Here is a 14,454-nt window from a genome sequence, read left to right as displayed (position 1 = left end):
CCAGTACCGCTTCGGCAATTAGCAACAGATATGCCTCCCTTGAGCCTCAGGAAGACGCCTCTGTAATCGATGACGGCGAGATGGACACTGCCGACGAAGCGCCTCCAGTCACAGACCAACAACAATCAGCGAAAAAGATCTCCAAACCCAGGCCGATAACAGTCCCTGGAGTCAGCGATATTGTCGCAATGGAGCGAACCATAGATCAGGCAGTGGGCGCAGACGCCTATGAATTCAAGGTCTCTCCCTCTGGCTATCTAAGAATTTACGCCAAAGATGCCGACACCCACAGAGCAATTGTCCGCAAGCTCACTGAAGTGAGAGTGCAATTTACCCACTTCTGCCTAAAGGAAGACAGACCATACCGCGTTGTGGTTAAAAATCTGGCCGCTTCCACTCCCAGAAGCCAGATTGAAGCTGCCTTTACATCGCACGGCCATATTGTGACGAACCTTTACAACCCGGGCGCCAGACAGCCAACAAGTGATGCAGACTCCACCAACGACTTTCCAAGTCGCAACTTCTGGTTTGTCGATCTCAAGCAGTCTCTTAACAACAGGGAAGCGCTGCGGCTCAACAAGGTTGGCCGCCAACGGGTCACTATTGAGCTTCCGAGGAAGAACAATAGTATAAGGCAGTGTTTCCGCTGCTTCGAGTTCGACCACACCAAAAACTACTGTCTCAAACAGCCCAAGTGTGGTAGGTGCGGTCAGTCCCATTGGACAAACTCCGAGCAGTGCCAGGCCAAAACAGTGGCAGACCTGCGATGCTCCAACTGCGAGGGAAACCATGCTGCTTCCTATAAAGGATGCAAAAGCTATCAGGTGAGACTAAATGCCAGGCAGCCGGCCATCAATGTCTCCCCTCCTACACGATATAGCCATCCTCAAAATACACGAAGAACCACTCAGCAGTTCGTACCTTCCCGAATTGTGCAACAGGGCCTGTCGTATGCTGATGCGCTACGGCCAGGCCATCATGTACAAGTCCGCCAACCCCCAGCGCGCACTCTTCAGCCCACCGTCAATCCAATGCAGCTCCAACAACCACTGCAAGGGCCTCAGGAGCAAGACGCTTCCCTTGGAGGCATCCTTCAAAACCTCCAGCAGTCCATTGCAGCACTGAATGCCGCAGTTGCAACCATTCTGGTTAGCATTAAAGAGCTAAAGGATGCGCAAGGTTCCCCGCAGCTTAGATTCCCAAAAAGCCGCAAATAATGGCTACCCAGTTACGTCTCGGATCGTGGAACGCTCGTGGCATCCTCCAAAATGCTAACGAGCTCAAGCTTTTTCTGAAAAAGCATGATGTAGACATCATGCTCATCTCAGAAACACATCTGCACACAAACTTGTACCTAACAATGGAGGGGTACGTCTGCTACCGTGCGGATCACCCTACAGGACGAGCCAGAGGTGGTGCTGTAGTGCTGGCAAAGCAGGATTTAGCACACTACCATCTACACACAGTGACCTCCAGCGACACACAGCTGGCTGCTATCATGGTGGAGACTCCCTTGGGCGAAATCCTCGTTGCGGCAGCATACCTACCACCAAACATCCCCTGGAACCGAGCGGAATTTGATTCCCTGTTTGGCCAGCTTGGCCCCAAATTCATCGTTGGAGGCGACTTCAACGCTAAGCACAGACTGTGGGGAAACTACAGAGCTGACAGCAGAGGCACTGCGCTCCATGAGGCGCTCACTCCCTGCTCAGCCCAGGTACTGGCCACCGGTAGACCTACCCACTTTCCGTACAACCGGCAAAGTACGCCTTCCTGTATCGACTTTTTTATATTCAAGGGCATCCCCAACAGCGTACTATCGGTTCGCGAAGAGTATGATCTATCTTCCGACCATCTGCCACTCCTCACAACGATCAACACGGCTGCACAAAGGATCCCAAAAAAGCGCAGGCTTGTCCTCCCTGGGTCGAACATCCAACGATTTAAGGCCGAACTAAATAGCTTGATCAACCTAAACACGCAGATTCTGTCAGTTGAGGACGTCGACGCTGCAGTACAAACCCTGTTGGACCAAGTACATGCCGCAGCCGCCAACGCTGCGCCCGCACATATCTACTCAGCCCCTACAAGCCAGCGGCCAAGGACGTTTTCCCCCATATTGGAAGGTCTTCTCGCCCTAAAAAAGCGACTGAGGAGGGAGTATGTCCGTACCCAGGACCCCACGATTGACAGGATCTATCGTCGTATTGCTAACAGGGTCAGGAAGGAGCTGATTATCTCGAAAAGAAATGCCACAGACACCATGCTGGAGGAAGCAACGGCAGACGAGAGCTCCAAATTCGCGCTGTGGAAACTTAGCAGTCGATACAAGCGGCAAGCTGCGCCAAAGTTCCCCGTTCGACTTCCCGATGACACCTGGGCCAGATCACCAATGGACAGAGCCGAAGCCTTTGCCTGCAACTTGGAGGAGCGCTTCAAGCCGTTTGAGACCGCATCGCATGCAAGGATACAGCGAGTCGCGCAAATCCTGGAGGCGCCACTCCAAATGTCACTCCCTGTATCGCCAATCACCTTCCAAGAAGTAGAGCAGGAGATGAAGAGATTAAAAAGCAGCAAAGCCCCTGGGGAAGATCGGTTGGACAACCAGACAATCAAGCTACTGCCATACAAGGCGGTGCTTTTTCTCGTCGCCATTTTTAATGCAGCTCTTCGGCTAGGTTACTTTCCAGTGGCTTGGAAGAAGGCACATATAATCATGTTGCACAAGAGCGGAAAGCCCCCTAATCAACTGGGATCCTATCGCCCCATCAGCCTCCTGCCTGCCTTTGGTAAGATTCTGGAATGGTGCATCCTCAGAAGGGTCCTGGATACCCCGGAAATAAAACGCTTGATCCCGAAGTTCCAGTTTGGGTTTCGACTCAAACACGGTACCCCTGAGCAACTACATCGGGTCACAAATTATATTTTGGACGGCTTTCACAGGAAAGAGTATGTGGTGGCAGCATACCTTGACATCCAAGAAGCCTTCGACCGGGTGTGGCACGCAGGACTCCTCTCTAAGATAAAGGACAAATTGAATCCGCAGCTATTTAGCACCATTGCGAGCTTCCTAACTGAGAGAACCTTTCAAGTGGTGCAGGATGGAGTAGCCTCTCAAACCAAACGCATAAAAGCGGGCGTTCCACAAGGCAGCGTCTTGGGTCCCACGCTATATAGCCTGTTTACACATGACATGCCCACAGCAAATGCAAGCAGACGGAATGATCGGCAGGACCTTCTGGTGGCCACGTTTGCTGACGACACGGCAATCCTTGCAAAAAACAAATGTGTGTACGTGGCAACTGACCTCTTGCAGGAATACCTCAAGCGATTTGAAAACTGGGCTTGTAGATGGAACATCGCAGTGAACCCTGGAAAGTGCGCCACGGTTACCCACACTCTACGCAAGGACTCATGCCCCGGACTTTTTCTTCATGGTGAGCTTCTAGAGCAATATCGTCAACACAAGTACCTAGGTGTCACTCTCGACAGACGACTTACATTTAGTAAGCACGTCTCTGCAGTAACGAGCAACATCAAATCTAAGATAAGGCGAATGAGCTGGCTCCTCAACTCCAAAAACAAACTCTCGCTCCGAAACAAGGTCCTAATCTACAAGGTAATCCTTGCCCCAGTGTGGCGTTACGGGCTTCAAGTTTACGGTATAGCTGCAAAAACACACCTGAACAAAATTCGCATCATTCAGGCCAAAACCCTGCGCAAAATAACTGGAGCCGAATGGTATATTCGCACACGCGACATCGCCAAGGACCTCAAGGTTCCAATGGTGGGCGACATAGTCAACAGGCAAGCAGCGAGCTACTCAACAAAGCTCCACAACCACCCAAACATCCTGGCGAGGAGCCTGCTAAGGAGGCGAAGAAGAAGGCGACTGAAGAGGACCTACCCAACCGACCTAATCGATCGTTATGTATAGGTGACAAGCTTCGTTAATTACACCAAAATATGTTTCTGTAATCTGTTAACCTAATTGTATAACTAATTGTAAAACCACAATCATCGCTAAGCTAAGTAATTATGTCACTCTGATAAAAGTTGCTAACATAGAGTAACAGGATACCAGATTTCTTAATAAACAAAATATAAAAAAAAAAAAAAAAAAAAAAAAATCATAGTTATAACTTAATTACCGCCAGTTGATTGTTATTGCTAATTGTTTTTGTTTTTGTTTTTTGTGGTTGTTGTTGTTGTTGTTATTGTTGCCGCCTCATCAAGCAGCGCAAAAATGCCACACAAATCAAATCAATTTGCTGCATGCACACACGCACACACACACACACACACACTGCTGAGCCAACATCGAATCAACCAACCAAAAAACAACACTAATATGACACTTTAACAGTTAGGCCAACACACACACACACACATACTCACACTCACGCAGGCAGGCATATAACACACGACTCGAGTCGAGTCGACTCACTCACACTTGATTCGGCTCGCACACAAGTACACTGGCACACACACACACACACACACGCACAACTAATAATAAAAAATCATAATTTCAATCAAAGGCAACAGCAACAACAATAACAGCAATAGGCAGCTAAACAGGCGACAGCAGCAGCAGCAGCAACGGCAACGGCAGACGACGACGACGACTACGCATCGGCACCTGCATAGCGCGCGCTCTTTTACACCTATGCAATCGGTGCCGGGCAGTCGGCAGTCGGGCCATTCAGTCGGCCCGCCGTCACTGCGGACAGCAGCGGCAGCAGCAGCAGTGGAACAAAAAAAAAATAAAAACAAAAAATAAATACTGAGCAGAAATCAAGCGCCGCACTCAATGGCAAAAACGAGCAGAGCTCAGCCACAGCTTCGGTCTCGGTCTCGGTCTCAGTCGCAGTCTCAGTCTCAGTCGTAGCTCAAGCCGTGGGCTGAGCGCGTGCGCAGCGGAGAGCGGGCCAGAGACACGCTGGCAGAGAGTAAGTCAAAGCCAAAAAGAACCAAAAAGAAAAAAAATACTTGAAGGCAAAAGAAATCAAAGCCAAAAGCTGTTGAAAAAAAAGCAACACACACACACAGACACACATGCAAAATGTTGGAGAGACATCGCACATGCACACATACTGAGAGACGGAGCGCCAACTTAAGCTCAATTCAATGGCGTTTGGTGCGAGCGAGTGAGCTGCCATAAAATAAAATGCCACTGCTGCCCATTGCTGCTGCTGCTGCTGCTGCTTTTTTCCTTTCTTAACTTATTACAACAACAGTACGGCAAATTTGTTGGCGCAGCGATGCTGCGTCTGCTGCTGCTGCTGCTGCCGTTGTCGTTGTCGTTGTCGTCGTCGTCGTTGTCGTTGTCTTCGTTCGATGAATGATGTTGGCGCTGCCGCTGCCCGCTGCTACCTGCGCAGCGCAACGAGCGCACACACACATGCACACACGAACACGCACACATGTCTCACGTGTGTGTCCATTGACGTCGTCGTCGTCGTCTGCTTTAGCTCGCCAATCAAATGGGGCGGGGCTTAAATGCTATATATGTATGTATATGTACATATACATTTTTTTGTGTGTTTGCTTCTTTTTTCTGATGCTGCTGCCGCTGTCGCTGTCGCTGCTGCTGCTGTCGCTGCTGCTGCTGCTGCTGCTGCTGCCGTGTGACACTTGCGCTTGTGTAAGTGTCGCTCGCTTATGTGCGCGCCTGTGTGTGGGTTTTTGTTTGGTTTTGGTTTTTATTATGCGAATTATCGAAAATTGAGCGACGTTCGCGTCATACGTGTGCGAGCAGACTTTCGAGTCGCTGCATATCCCACTCACCTTTCTTGAGTGAGTAACTCTTCCTTCCTTTCCTACTTTGTTTGTTTGTTTCTTTCTTTCTGGCTAGTTGGCATTAAAACTAGCTGCAATTTGTTGGACTTGAAATAAGCAGAACGGCAACGCGTGTCACATTGTGACATTAAATAAATAACTCGCCTGCCCTTCGCACATTTCACATTTCACTCATGGTTATAATGGAGAAAATAATAAACAACAAGTAGTCGATGAGAAATCAATCGATAATTTTATATCGTTCGAACTAATAAATCTTAAAGAAAATCACAAATTACGAACAAATCAATTTGCCTCAAATAACCTTCAAACGCCCAACCCTGAACCGTGAGTACCCAATCAATTTGTTGTTTTTACGATATTCAACTGAAACTCAAGTTGAGGCTCCAGCTGTTACATAAGATCTATCGTAAGCCTAATACTAATCTACTTCTTATTCTGGCACGCCCCTTGCGTGCCTCACTCTATTCCGCGCTCTTCCAATCGTTCATTCTCTCTCTCTCTCTCTCTCTCACTCTTTTAATTCTTTTTGGCGCGACATCCTTAAATGTCTACGAACTTCCAACTCAACTTCTTTGGTATATTCGAACAGATCTGCTGAACATATCAAAACTATTATACAATTTTTTAATATCAAAATGTAAATTTTTGTATTTCAAGTAGAACCTTTTAAAAACACATCTATCTTATAAAAATGATTGCACTTTATATAGGCAGGTATTTAATTAAATAGGGCTTCTTTTTTGTTTTCGAACTTGAATTTACAGAGTCCTTTGCATATGTAAATGTATTTGTGGATAACAATTTTCCGGTAACGGGATTATCGACAATTATTTCAAACAACATATATTCTTCACCAGTTATTTTTACCTAAGAATATATATATATATATATATATATATATATATATATATGTATATATCAATTTCAATCAAATTAATATATAACAACTTTCTCACGGTAATACGGCTTGACATATTAACTCAATTCGGATGAGTTCGAAAAACATTTCGAACATCTAAGCGGACCCCTGCGCTCGATTGCAACTGCAACTCAAACTTCTCCGACGCGGTGCGAGTGGAAGCGTGAGCCAGCTAGCGGCATTGACTCAAACATTGAGTGTGTCGACTCTTGAGTGAGTTGCGCGCTGTTGAGCGAGAGTGTGGTGCAGTTGCTGTTGCTGCAACAAACACTTGTTTGTTTTGTTTGCCGTTTGCGGCATGCAGAAGCAAGTAGTGGCATTGGCATTTCCCCGTCGCTGCTGCGGCTGTAGGTGTCAGTTCGGTTGCAGCTCAGCCCAGCCCAGCCCAGCCCAGCCCAGCTCAGCCCATCCAACCATTCATCCATCGATTGTCAATCAGCATTTGGCTCTTATGTGCACAAATGAGAGGGAACGACAAATAGAAAGAAAGCTGCGCGCCTGGCAATCGCGTGTGCTTTTTATACCCACACATGCTCACACACACACACACACACACACACACACTGACACACACACGCACGCACACACGCACACATACATGACCAACTGTAAAAGAAATGGTTGGCTGAAAGCAAGAAAAACCAAAGCGTTGGGAAAAAAATCTAACAGCAATGAAATGAAATGAAATGAGTTTCGGCAGCAGCAGCAGCAGCAGCAGCGGCAGCGACGCCAACGCTAGCACGAGCAGCGGGTACGAAGCTTTCGTGTAGGTGGCTGCAGCCTGCCCTGAATCTCCGTCTCTCGCTCTCTCTCTCTCTCTCTCTCGCTCTCTCTTGCACTCTTTCGCCCGCAGCCTCATCAACCGCGCTCGACCGACTGCCTGCTTGCGCCTCTCGGCTCAGCCTGTGTGCACGACGCGTCTCTCGTACGCTGCAACGCACTTAGCGGCTGCTGCGGCTGCTGCTGCCGCTGCCTCTGCTTCTGCTTCTGCTTCTGGCTCTCTGTTTTGCATTAGGTGCGCATTCACCCTTCCTCCCTTACTCCCTCTTCCACAAACGCTATCCATTGAGCGCTGGGTTAAGGTTGCCATCGTCGTCGTTGGCTGCTCGGCTGCTGCTTCTTCTGCTTCTTCTGCTGCTGCATTGCACTTCGATACAATTTGAACTTTTTCTTTATGTGCAAGTCGAACCGAGCAGCGGTTCGCTTCAAACCCTAACGGATTGCGCCATTGTGAGTGGGCGGGCGATGGGGCTGAGTACGGCCAGTTCGAGCGTCTTATTGGGCCGGGTCAAAGCTCAAACCTTTCGATATTCAAATAAAGAAACTCACATTGATATTTGCAATATTATATTGAATATTGTCTGAGCACGCAGGTACAGTAAGAGCTCGTAACTAACGGACCCTTGAATTTACTTGTTTTAAAACAGAATTTAAAATTGCAATTGACAATTTAATTATTTTATTTATTTTTGATAAGGTTCGGTCTTTCTTTAAACCACATGAGATATAACGAGACCTTAAACACATATATTATATGCATATGTGTTATATTGGTTTATACGCTTGGAAATTGTTTATAGAAATTAAATGTTATTATATTTAATATAATATAATATTACAAATAACGAAGATTTAACCCTCTTTGCTTCGCTTTGCTTAGTAAATCCCATTAAATAATCGGAGAGATTTCTCGAGTTTTATCTTGAGTAAGCTTTGCCCCCTCCCCGCTCAACCGACTCACTCTGTATTTACCTGGCAGCTTAGGCTTGCCTCAAAGGCGAGCTTAGCAGAGCCACTCCCTGCCCCGCCGCCCACCATCGTTAGCCCTGGCCACGCAGCAGGTTGACCTTTGGCAGGCCACTTGAAGCGAAAATGCTTGGCATGAAAAGTCACTCGCACACACACACACACACACACACACACACACACACATACACACGCAAACCCAAGACCAGACACAATAATTATATGAGCCACACTAAAAATCCGCCAGGATCCGCAGCTCAGGCAGTCCACCCCGACCTCGTCCTAAGCAGCCTGCGCACCTACTCCTTGCTAGCAGCTTGGACACAAGTTTGCAACAAGAGAAAACAAGAACAAAATATACACAAAGAGAAATAAATAATAACAAATGTTGAAGAAAAGAAATGGCAACTTAATTCATAAACAAGAACAAGAACAAGAACAAGAAAAATAATATAAACGAAGCCGGCAACTGCTTCAGAGATTTCCCCTGACTGGCGCTCTCGCTCGCTCGAACACACTCACTCGGTCAGAAAGAGTTTGCACTCAATCTGCGGCTCAATAAACAAGCACGAGCAACGAAATGTGAGCGCAACATTTTCCTATAAGTTTTTCCCAATCAGAAAAAAGGCGACAGAGGTACAAGCATCAGGAGCAGCAGCAGCAGCAGCAACAGCAACACCAACGGCAGTGGCAGCGACGTCGACGCCGCAGCTACAAATTGAATGCCAAGCCACAGCCACATATGCAGCACGTTAGAGCGACTGAGCGAGATAGCGTGAGAGAGTGAGTGAGAGCGAGAGAGTGAGACAAACGGGCCGTTGGTTTGAATGAATGAATTTCAATACATGCAACTGACAGAAGTTATCAGAAGGCAGCAGCAAAAAAAAAAAAAAAAATAAAGAAAAAAAATACCAAGCAAAAAGTAAACAGAACGAATACAAGCTGAGCACAAGTTGTTGTAATACGTCGTATGTGAGCGTCGACGCCGGCGACGGCGCACAAAAATGCTCAGCCCCAACCAAGCAAGACAAACGAAAATCAAAAACCTATTGAAAGAATCAAAATCGTGCAGACTGCCAGGCGGGAGGCAGTCACCAATTGAGTGACTCTCTCACTCTCTGCGCTCGCCCTCTCTCGTTCTCACGCTCGTTCACTCGCTCACTCGCTCACTCACGCTCAGTCTCGCTCTCTCACTCCCTCGCTCCCTCGCTCCCTCGCTCACTCTCTCTCTCTCTCTCTGTCTGTCTGTTCGAGTGCAAAGCAATGCCAAGCACGCTCGTTCGTACGCTCGTTCGCTCGTTTGCTCGTTCGTTCGGTTCGTGTGCGGTTCGTGCTCGTTGCGTACCGACATACGACGTGCATTGTTTTTTGTTGTTTTGGTGTATGTTTTTTTTGGGGTTGTCGACGCTGCGACTTGTTCAGTGTTGTTCAGTCATCAACTGAATTCGTGACTGGCAACGTCGCCTGTGTGTGCCGCCGCCAGTGTCCGAGTGTGTGTGTTGTTTGTGAACTGACTGTTGACTGTTGTAACTCAGAACTGTGTCTACGCTCTTCCGTGCTGGAATCGAACCAATTGAACGAATAGCGAATCACGAATCACACATCAGCCACAGCAACAATAACAACAGCAGCAGCAACAACAACAACAACAGCACAACAGCAACAACAGCACCAAGCGAAACAGTTACAAATCAAGTTAAATTATTTATAAACAACAAATGCAATCAGCATCAATTTAACTATCTTTCAGTTGTTTTTACTACATTTTTTTTGAGCTATTTTTTTTCACAATTGTTTTTTGACAAAATAATACAACTACAAAAAAATATACACAAAATATATTAATATATATATATATATATATATATATATATGAAAATAAATATCGAAGTGTGCGCGTGTGTCCAGTGTAAACAAGATAAAAAAGCCGTGCAGCAACCACAACAACAGCAACAACAACAACAACAACAACAGCAGTGGCAACAGTGGCAACAGCAACTTGCAACAATAATCAAAACAAGAGAATAAAAGCAGGCAAAGAAATGGCTTAAAAGCGCGGCTCATGGCCGAAACAAATCCAATCAGAATTTGACTTGGCTTTAACATTTGCACACACACACACACACATACACACACACAACAAATGGCAACAGTTTACAAAGCCGTCGCAATTGTTGCAGCCAAAACAACAGCAACAACAACAACAACAACAACGACAACAAACATAATCAAAATGTGTGCGTGCTTGTGTGTGTGATAAATCAGTTAAATACAACAAATATTAACAGCAACAACAACAACAACAACAACAACAATAACAAATTGGCCAAAACCAAACAAAAATCAAAAGAAAAATTTTCGAAAATTTGATGAATTTTTTTGAGCACGTAAAAAAGCATCTAAGCAAATCAAGAAGCAGCATTGCAACAAAACAACAACAAAACAACAACAACAAGAAGAAGAAGAGAGTGTTTGCATTGTGTGTCCGTGTGTTTAACAGTAGTGTCTGTGTGTGTGTGTCTCTCTCCTGACCGCTCGCTTATTGCTGCAAATAATTAACAAAAACTAACAAAAAAGCATAAAGTTAATTTTACTAACAATTGTTTTTGTTTGTTGTTGCGAGGCTGTTCTCAATGCCTCAACAAATGCCGCAGCAAACGGCGCAACAGCAGCAGCAGCAGCAACAACAGCAGCAGCGATAACAACAACAACAACAACAACAACGACGACGACAACAACAACAAACAACTCAAGAGAATTGCACAAATCCAAAGACAGCCCACGAATGCAGCCAACATTGCCACAAGCCGCTGGGACAGCCGATATGGATCTGACGGCTGTTCAATCAATCAACGATTGGTTTTTCAAAAAGGAGCAAATTTATTTATTGGCACAATTTTGGCAACAGGTAAGCGCAATCAGTCTACACAAGTGTCAAGAGTTCACCGAACAAATATTTCCGTTGAAAAGAATGCTGGAAAACAGCCAAAGCTCAGATCGAAAAGCAACAAATTTATGGTTCATATCAAAGCGATTGCTGCAGTGTTGAAAAACGTTTTAAGAAACGTGCACAGTGTGAGAGTGTTGTAAAAGTCATATAAGTGCCTCTATATATTTATGGAGCCAGCGCTTTTTTTTATTTCCCTATTTGCATCAGGAAGATGCAAGGAGAGAGAGAGAGAGAGAGAAAGAGAGAGAGAAAGCAACACACATATATATTTATATAAAATATGTGCTTTTTTTGATAAATTCTGGTTTGCATTCTATTTTATTTTCCTAGAACTAATTTGAGTCAATTTAATGCCAGTTTCGCAGAATACACTTGGGCACTTGCTAGATAACTATTCGGATTAATCCAACATGAACATAGAGCCTATATCTATATAAAATGCAATCAAGCCTGAGGCTATTTCCATTTCGATTGACAACTCAAGAATAGAAGGCATGGATCGTATTTGTATACGATATCTTCATATCAAAACGTTGTGAACTTTTAATATAAGCAAATTGTCAAAGTGAAATTTTAAAACTATTTGCATCTCAATTCATGTTAATTGGAAAGGTTCTTGCATCCGAGATCTAGTTTGTTTATCATTTACATGACATTTACAGTATTAACTCGTTTGGTTTTTCGTATTTATTATTGAGAATGCATCTCAAATGTAATTAAATTATATTATTATATTATTCGCGAAATATTAGCTACTTTTCCGATATGCAAATCTGCAGTTTGTCGCATTTGGCTTTGCTTTCGCCTGAATTCGCTGTGACATAATTTCTGCAGTTTCCCAGCTAAAAATGGCCAAATACAAAAATAAAAGCTAAATAAATGAAAATAAAAGGAAAACACGTAAAAAGCTCCCACACTTAACTGTAAACAAACAACAATATGAAAATGATATGCAATGCAATTTTTTTCTTCTTCTTCATTTTGTTGTTGTTGTTGTTGGTTTTTGTGTGTTTTTGTGTGTTTTTGTGTAATTCATTTGCAACTAATTGAGTTTGCGTGTCTGTGCCAATTGTTTTTATTGATTTCTGTAAATTTGTTTACAAAATGTAACAACAACAACAACAACAACTGCAACAACAACTGCAAACATAATAATAACTAATAGCCGTGCGATTTTAAGCTTGAATTGCTTTCAAATTGTTTTGAAGAATCGCTTTTGGGCCGCGTCTTTAGCCTATTTTAGCATTTGTCGAACTTTAGCTGATCGTTGTGCCCCAACTTAATGGCCAGCACGCACACCAGATCAGCACACATACATATTTGCACTCAACTCTGGCCCAGAGTTCTTCTCAACTTCATCATCATCATCATCGTCATCAAGAACAGCATGATGATTATGAATCGCCACAGCCAGACGACAATTTTGGCCAAATGCCAAACTTGCAACTTCGCTAGCCCAACAACAACAAGTAGCAGACACAGCAGACATCTATGGATACATCCATCCATCCATCCATCCATCCATCCAACCAGCCAACCAGCCAGCCAACCATCTATATATCTATCTATCTATAACTGTAACTATATCTATATCTATATCTTAATTGGAGTTTGTCTGCCTTCTAATTGGATGCAGCAACAAATCGAATAAAAATCTTAAGCCAGCTGCAGCTCACAAATGTTGCTCCCCCCCCCCCCCCCCCCCCACCACACACAACCCTTACTACAGAACATTCGCAGAATGCAACAATAACAAAAATAAAAAAAAAAAACAAAAACGAGTGCAAGAAGAAGCATCAAAAGAAATTCTTAGAAAATATCTTTGCAATTAATTAACATTGACGGCAACTAAATCCACAAATTTAAATATATAAATGTATATTTATTTATTTGTACATATTGGATATGCAATTAGTAGATCGGTCTAGTTATCTATTATAAATATATATATATATATATAAATACAAATATTTATACCATATAGTAGAATTTATTCCTAGATGTTTTTCTTGGTTTTGCCGTCGGAACATTTTTTGCATGCTTGCATGAAATTCAATACAAACAAAAATATTTATGTAAATACAGATGCACACACACACACACACACACACACATAGCTGATGTATGTATGTATGTGGCCAGCTACATCTGGGATTAGAGTCTTAGAGATCTGTTGATCTGTGGATCTGCAATTAGTGCAAAGTGCAGCCAGCAGCGAGGCAATCAATAAAACTTAAATAAGCAAAACCAATCTGCGGCCACGCCCCGTTTGCGGCATGCCACAAGCAAATATGGCCACAATCTCGAAAGAGCAAAACACAGATACATAAAACTAGTACATCTATTGACTGGCAGTTACTCTCCAATTGTAATTATGTGTATTAAGGCACAAGCAAACGAGCTTAAGCAAAATTCAAAGTTCTCATCAGCAGAACTCGCAGCAGTCTGATGTATCTTAGAGAAGTTAGCCATATGTTAAGATACATACATAGATATAGAAATAGATAAAAATTAAAAAAGATATTAAGTTAAAATACAAAACGAAATATTAAACAAATAAAATACTTTGTAACTGCAAAGTGCTCGAAGAGTATACACAAGTTTTTGAAAACTTTTGCGTTTTCGTTAGTTTTTCGTTTGGAGATCGATTCGCAGAATTTTGGAGCGAAGCGCGCTCTTTCTTAACGAGCATTTGATTTGTTATTAATGGGAGGCGAGTGTAAAAAAAAAACTCCAAAAAAAAAAACAAAACAACAACAAAACAAAGCCAACTAAGTAACCTGGCAAATTGTCTGAAGCGTCTTCGTTTTGAAAAAAAACCAAAGCAAAAAAAAATAAAAACAAAATGAAAAGAGAACAAATTATGATGTGTATGGCAATTAGACACAGATCGATTTCAGCTCTGATCTATAATGATGTCGAGTCCGAGTTCGAGTTCGAGTCGAAGTCGAAATTGAATTTAAAGTGCGCCGTGAAGTGATCTCATCGCGTATTCAAGAGATCCATCTTTATATAAATTGGGCTTATCGGCGAT

General features: G+C 43.9%; 2 protein-coding genes across 4 annotated transcripts in view; both read left to right on the top strand.

Annotated features, from left to right (window-relative positions):
• The first annotated feature begins 1,216 nt into the window (after window positions 1–1,216).
• Window positions 1,217–11,172, top strand: LOC138911159 (RNA-directed DNA polymerase from mobile element jockey). The gene is made up of 4 exons (XM_070208692.1): window positions 1,217–1,647; window positions 1,813–2,888; window positions 9,091–9,253; window positions 11,094–11,172. The coding sequence occupies exons 1-4, from the start codon at window positions 1,217–1,219 to the stop codon at window positions 11,170–11,172; spliced, it is 1,749 nt and encodes a 582-aa protein (XP_070064793.1).
• Window positions 9,893–14,454, top strand: part of ct (homeobox protein, cut) — an 86,801-nt gene continuing 82,239 nt past the window's right edge. For 2 of the 3 annotated variants that reach the window (XM_070207288.1, XM_070207284.1), the window contains exon 1: window positions 9,894–11,378. In XM_070207288.1, the coding sequence (XP_070063389.1) occupies window positions 11,256–11,378 (123 nt within the window). In that variant the 5' untranslated portion in view covers window positions 9,894–11,255. Of the gene's footprint in view, window positions 11,379–14,454 lie in introns of all 3 variants that reach the window. The other variant, XM_070207283.1, reaches the window with a different exon arrangement.

This window comes from Drosophila virilis, chromosome X (assembly GCF_030788295.1).
Source record: "Drosophila virilis strain 15010-1051.87 chromosome X, Dvir_AGI_RSII-ME, whole genome shotgun sequence".
NCBI lineage: Eukaryota > Metazoa > Arthropoda > Insecta > Diptera > Drosophilidae > Drosophila > Drosophila virilis.
Note: the sequence above shows the minus strand (reverse complement) of the source record. Positions and strands in the feature narration are given on the sequence as shown.

Bases quoted from the DNA above. Each gene is read 5' to 3' on its own strand.
- LOC138911159 (XM_070208692.1), top strand. From the start codon at position 1,217: ATGGCTACCCAGTTACGTCTCGGATCGTGGAACGCTCGTGGCATCCTC. The intron at 2,889-9,090 runs GTACCCCTGAGC...TTTCCCAATCAG, and splicing joins TGGGTTTCGACTCAAACACG to AAAAAAGGCGACAGAGGTAC. The intron at 9,254-11,093 runs GTGAGTGAGAGC...TGTTGTTGCGAG, and splicing joins GAGCGAGATAGCGTGAGAGA to GCTGTTCTCAATGCCTCAAC.